The sequence below is a fragment of the Marmota marmota genome, unplaced genomic scaffold, assembly GCF_001458135.2.
Source record: "Marmota marmota marmota unplaced genomic scaffold, marMar, whole genome shotgun sequence".
Taxonomy (NCBI): domain Eukaryota; kingdom Metazoa; phylum Chordata; class Mammalia; order Rodentia; family Sciuridae; genus Marmota; species Marmota marmota.
In genome coordinates, this window is record NW_026000026.1 from 74104857 (window position 1) to 74111590 (window position 6734).

Below are 6734 nucleotides of genomic sequence, written 5' to 3' on the forward strand. Positions count from 1 at the left end.
TAAAAGTTCCACCAGAAAACTTCTAGAACTAGTAAATGAATTCAGTGCACTTGACTTTTTGAAAGGTGAAAGGGGAGAATCAATCCACTGTGTCCCCATGACAGATGGTCTGTTTTGTGGAGCCCTGGATGCCAGCACAGTCTGTATACACTCAGGGAATCTGGTACACTAATTGGTTGATAGTGGGACATGGGCATTTGGATCTGAGAATGAGAATTTCTGAGAAGTTAAGGGAGAGCCCTTGTAGGTACTTGTGGTGAGAGGGGTTGTTCCATCTCTGCAGTCATCTTTGTGTTAGATGGTGCCAGCACCCAGTATGGCCTTCAGAGGAATGACCATCTCTCAGAAATCACTGTCTTCCCATCCTCAATACACCCACCCTCCACCCATCCACTCACCCTCTCTCACCCCGACACACTCTCCCACAACCTCACCCCCCCACCCCCATATGCTCATGTACCCAGGCACATGTGCTCACCCACCCTTCCCATGCTCCTCACAGCCCAAAACCTTACATGCTCACATCTTTGAAAACTTTTTTCTCAGGGGAAGTGGAGGGGTGATTAATGAAAAGATGGAGATATAATATTTAAAATATGCTAAACAAAAACAGGTCTGTCCTATTTATTGCAACTGTGGACATCAACCAGGAGCATAGATTCTAGGAAGGTTGGAATGAACAGGCTTGTGTGTTCGGGGGCCCAGCCTCACGGGTTTTTAGTACTGAATTGCTTGGGGTTCTCAACAGAATTTGTGGACTCAGATGGCAGTTGGACTTAGTTCTCATTCAGTAGATCTCTTCCTGCCTTTCAGGCTTTCTCAGACTTAAGTCTGAGAGGGTTAAAATCAGCAACTCTTAACTTTTTTAAGGTTTGCAGTACTCTTTGAGATTTTTTTTTACAAAACGGGGGATCGAACTCAGAGATGCTTTACCACTGAGCCACACCCCTACCCCCCCTTTTTTTTTATTCTTAATTTTGAGACAGGGTCTTGCTAAGTTGCTGAGGCTGGCCTTGAGCTTGTAATCCTCCTGTTTCAGCCTTCTAAGTCTCTGGGATTACAGGCGTGTGCCACTGTACCTGATTCCTCTTTGAGAACCTGATGGATAGTTTGAATTGCTCCTACAGAAAAATACATAAGCATTTGGAGGGAAAGTGGTTATGGACAGTCTGGGATCTCTCTGTGACCCTAAATAAAGGGCTCCTACCTTACTCAGCAATTGAGCTCCTTCTGAGGTCATATTTATGACATAGTCCTCTTTCTCGTGGAGTACCATTCGTAATGCCAATTGATTTTGTGTGTGTCCTTTCTGGATGCTTGTGCTCAGTTGTAAACAGCAAGCAGTTTTCAGTGACAGAGTGGAAAGAGCTAATGTCCATAAAGCACTTAACCCCAGATATGGTAAGTATTCATTAAAATCTACGTACACTTAATATAATCTTAATTACAAGCTGATTGACTACATTAAACTTCTCCATGTCAAAGCAACTTAGAAGCAATGGACTAGATATTAGGAGATCAAGAGACCTCCAGCTTGGACATTTTCCCCTTTTTCCCTGAGTCCAGTGACTCCATTCACTTCAATAAATACTTATTGCATTTATCCTGTGAGTAAAGTACTCTGTTGAACATTCTGAAGAAGAGAAATGAGCAGGGTTCCAAGCAAGGAAGGAGCTCTAAAAGAATCTTGTTACTCCCGTGTCCCTTACCAATATCTCTTGTTTCTTCTGCCTTTCTTAGGGAGGAGGGCTTACTGAAAGGGATTTGGGAAGGCGGCTTTGCTTTATGCACTGGAAGGTGTCTTAGAAAATTTGAGTGCTGTGCCTCTCTTTGTTTTGTTGGCCTCAGTAGCCTCTCACTCTGGAGAGTGGGTATTTTTTTAAGGTTTACCTTTGCCAATCTCCATGTGGCACTGGTTCATGTCTGTGTCCCTCCTTTCTCCACAGGCCAGGGGTTATCACCATGCAGGCTTTGTCAGAAGAGGACCGGAGGCTCTGGATGGAAGCCATGGATGGCCGGGAACCTGTAAGTAACAATTCAGGGAAGCAGAGCAAGAATAAAGATCCTGAGTTGTTTGTTGCTTCCTTAGTTCAGTGATTTTTTGCTGTTGCTCTAAAGCTCTGAGTGTTTGAAGCCAAGGTACCACAGGTAGTTTTTTATTCCTGGGGTAATTTTTTGTGGATTTTCCTATTGCTTCTATGTGTATGTAGTTCTTGAATTTTGGCCTTTCCGTCCCAAGGTAGAAGTTCTGCATGGTGTTACCCCAAGGCTCCCCCTTTGCAGAGGCAGGTATAATGAACCCAGGTCTCTTAAAGGAGGCACAGCCCAGTCTGGCTCACTAAATGTTTATTGCCTTATTGAAGTAGGATGCAAAACCTTATTCAAACCCATTTTAATGGGATAAATGATCATAAAAGTGTGAACAGGTTACACAGCATCTTCCATTGCCTTGTCCCTTTGCCATAGAAACTCATATTCCATCATAAACATTGGGATGTTTTCTGGGTAGGTGGAGGGAGTTAAGACTGGTGTTTTGGTCTGTGCTGCCATTTCACAGATGCTGGCCTCAGCTGGGTGATTTCATCTTGTGGTTGTTATGCATCTTGTGACATAAACCCACATAAGAGCTCCAGGCAAGTCCCAGAACAGTCCTCTTATCTTGATGCTAAGGTTCTCAACTTCAGTGTCCAGCTAATTTCAAGTTTACAAAAATCCTAAGAGTATAGTCTAGCCATGTCTCACCAATAAAAGACAGAAAGACCCTACAGGGCCAGAGGGGCCAGTAATTAACACTCACAGAAGCACTGTTCAAGTAGAGAAATGTATGCAAGGAAAAAGCAGGCTGTGGGCTTGGTGTGCCACACTGGGTGACCAGTACAGACCATCTTTGTTCCTTTGTGTGTGTCTCTCTCGGCCTGCCCTGGTGAGGGGCTTTGGCAACATAGCTGCAGGTACCTTCCTACTTAACTATGTTTTTTATAAACCTTGGTCTCAGTTTGATCAACTAAACATGAATAAATAGAGTTTGCATATCATTTATTATAATAATACAGACCAAGGTTTAAAGAACTATTTAAAGATCTAGGCACAGTTGTCTAAACCATAATGAAACATTGTTTAATCTTAATTCTTTCCTGGACTAAAATATAAGATAATTATGTTTTTCCCATAAAAATGCTCTCAAAAGCAGATACACATTTCTACCATTAGGGCTTTGTAGGCACAATCATTGCTTGATGTTAGAGGCCTTTGAAAGTAGGTTCTTGAAAGCCCTCATCTTTGCTAGCATCCTTTTTTTTTTAATATTTATTTTTTAGTTGTAGTTGGACACAATACATTTATTTATTTTTTTATGTGGAGCTGAGAATCAAACCTAGGGCCTTGCACATGCTAGGCAAGTGCTCTACTGCTAAGCCACAACCCAGCCCCTGCTAGCATCTTTTGAGCACTTTTTAAAATGTGTTAGACACAAGATTGGGTATATTATATCTCTTAATCCATTTATTTCTCTTCAGTGCCTTAAGAAAGAAGTGTTACGATTTCATTTTATAGATGAAGAAACTGAGGTTTAGAGAGTTAAATAACTTGCACCAAGTTGCACAGATAGTAATTGGCTATGTTAGTCAGCTACAGGCTGGTTTGCTATATAGTAGAGAGACTCCAAAGTGTCGTAGCTTAAGGAAGAAAGAAGTGTATTTGTTTCTGAGAGCAGAGGTGGGTTGCTCATCCCTTGTACTATCCTTCTGTCAACATATGGCTTCCCAGCTTGCTCTAGTTAGTGCCATTTTCCAGCCAGAAAATGTAGATGAAAGCACCCAGGGCAGCTGGACGTCGTTGTCTCATGCCTCTAGTTCTGGCTGCTTGGGAGGCTGAGCAGGAGAACCGCTTGAGCCCGTGAGTTCAAGACTAGCCTGCCCAACATACTGAGACCTGGATTCAAAACAACCAACCAAAACCCAAACACAGACACATAAAACAAACCCCAAACCAAACACATCTCCAGGGCAAGTATTTTGAAGGACCCAGAAGCAGAAATCTCACTTCCATTATTCAAAACGTAATGATTTGACCACAGCTGTCTGCAGAGGAGAATGAGAAATCCAGACTGCACATAGGCACCTACCAGCCCTGCCAGTACCCAACACAACTTCAAGGAAGAAGGAGGGAAAGATGCTGTGGGTATTGGCAGTCTCCACCATAGTGGCACAGCTGGAATTCAAACCCATGTCTGTCTCTAGATATGTTTGGTTTTTCATCTGTAATAAACTGTCCAATTGCCTTCCAAGGATTCTTACTCAACTAATTTTTATAATACTTTCTCTCTCTCTCTCTCTCTCTCTCTCTCTCTCTCTCTTCATTACTGGGGATTGAATTCAGGGCACTCCACCACTGAGCCACATCCCCTGCCCTATTTTGTATTTTATTTAGAGATAGTGTCTTGCTGAGTTTGCTTAGGGTCTCACTAAGTTGCTGAGGCTAGCTTTGAACTTGTGATCCCTGCCACAGTCTCCTGAGCCACTGGGATTACAGGTATGTACCACCATGTCTAGCTCTGACTCTCTTGAACGATTCTTAAAACTTATAATAAAGGAAATACCCAGGACGAACAGTTCTGCCATAACATGTTATTTTTGGTGGCCATAAAAAAAAAAAAAAAAATCCCACTATTATTCCTCACCCTCACCAGGCTGAAGTTCTGAAACTACTTCACCAACTCCATTTTCAGCCTCTTGCAGCCCTCCCTGCCCTTGACATTTCTTCTTTGTCTGTGTGTAATTGGTCTCTTATTAACCACTTCAGTTTTCCTATAGATTGGCATCTGGCCTCTGTAGATGGAAAGTGTAGTATAGAAAGAAACATCTCCTTGCTCCAGATCGTACACATTAAAAACAAGTTTAAACACAGAATAATTCTGTGTCTAAAGATGATATAAAATTATGTCCTCCCAGGAACATAGCGCTTGCATTGAAAACCATACCTCTCTATGTGTTTCCTGAGGAGAGATGAGGAATACACACGAATGATTGTGTGATAAACACTAGGCGTGATTTTGCCTCCCAGTGCTAGGGCCTCCAGTGAACATTACTGGAGATGTTTGCCCAGTAGACAATTAGCAGCTCCAGTTTTAATCACTATTTCTCAAATTAGTTAAATCTGTCCCCTGGGAGTTTTGACTTTCTCTAACTTGCTCTTTCTCTTGTTGGTCTTAGAGCAATTCCCTTATTTCAGGGAGATGTTAATGGGGACACCTGTCTTCTGTTTTTATGCTTCTATCTCATTTGTCCTGTGACAGATTATTCAGTGTTGAGAGGCTTTTTCTTTTTCTTTGGAGGTGGGAGTAATTTTGGTTTTTGTTCTTTTTTTGTTCTCTCATTGTTCAGCAAAAGCCTTAGAATGGCTGGTTGGAAAAGAAAACCCGAAATGAACCCTGAATCAGTTGATTTCACAACATTTTTGTTAATTGTTACATAAATCACAGTTTTTAGCACCCAGTCACATTCTAGTCTAAAGAAATGTTGAATATCTTATATGTTATTAATGGACATATGCCAGAGGAAGGAACTAGGGTTGTGGCCCTACATTGAGTATTACGGATTTTACCTATGTAGCAAATTGGAATCCTTTCGATTCAAATGAAGGAGACCCAATTCAAACTGGCCGGAGAAAAATCTGGGTTTATTGGATTACATAAATGAAAAATCTGGGGTATAATAGTTTCCGGCCCATCTGAGTCTGATTTACATAATATTTGGAGTTGTTTCTTTTTCTTTGCGGCTTCACATTCCAAAATGTTTTTTTTTCCCATGTAGTGGTGAGATGTTTCCTCACTATTGCAGGCTTACATGCTATTTTAAGAACTGGGGTCAAATAAAATTTTCCTGCAACAGGCCGAATAGGAAGTATTTTCAGCCTGGTGGGCCATGTTGCAGCTGCTTAACTTTGCTGTAGTAGTTCAGAAGCAACCATAATATATAAATGAATGGTATGACTGTGTTTCAATAAAACTTTATTTACAAAAACAGATAGCAGGCTGGATTTGTATCATAGGCCCTTGTTCATGGATTCCTGATCTGTAAGTATAGTGTAAAGTGAGCTTTTATAAAAGAATTCTAAAGTCCTATGTTTGAATTTTATTGAATGACATTCTTGGTCCAGAGGATGGGGTAGATAAGTGACCAGTCTTTACACACTTGTCCACTGTTGGCTTCCCCTGAGAGAAAAAGCATTGCTCTATGAGGGAGGTGGGTGGACACTAAGTAGGCAGAAATAATACAGTTTCTCCTTACTCTGAGACCTATGTTCATTAAATTTTATATTCAGAGAGGTTACTCTTTGTCACCTGGCCAAGGGCAGAAGCCATGTTTACTCCTAGCTTCATACTTAAGGTGAAAGACTGAATACTTCCCCCTAAAACTGGAGATAAGACAAGGGTGTTCGTTTCACCACTCTTATTCATCACAGTCCTGGAAATCCTAGCTGCTAGAGTAGGACAAGAGAAAATAAACATCTCTAGCAATCAGTTGTATTTCTATAACCTAGCCATAAACACATGGAAACCAAAGTTGGAAACTGTACTCTTTGTAGTCACTAACTTCAAGAATGAAATGCTGTTCTGCTATCTGTGTATGGGGTGAGGGTGGGAGTTCATAACCCACTTGAATCAAAGTGTGGAATATGATACTTCAAGAAATTTGTAATGATATGTCAACAACCCACAATAATGTTTTGAACAA

General features: G+C 41.3%; 1 protein-coding gene across 8 annotated transcripts in view; it reads left to right on the top strand.

The window, feature by feature from the left end:
• The window catches only part of Arhgap26 (Rho GTPase activating protein 26), a 411269-nt gene that overhangs the window by 153902 nt on the left and 250633 nt on the right, over positions 1-6734 (top strand). For all 8 annotated transcript variants that reach the window (XM_048811731.1, XM_048811728.1, XM_048811733.1 and 5 more), the window contains exon 11: positions 1947-2025. In XM_048811731.1, the coding sequence (XP_048667688.1) occupies positions 1947-2025 (79 nt within the window). The remainder of the gene's footprint in view (positions 1-1946; positions 2026-6734) is intronic.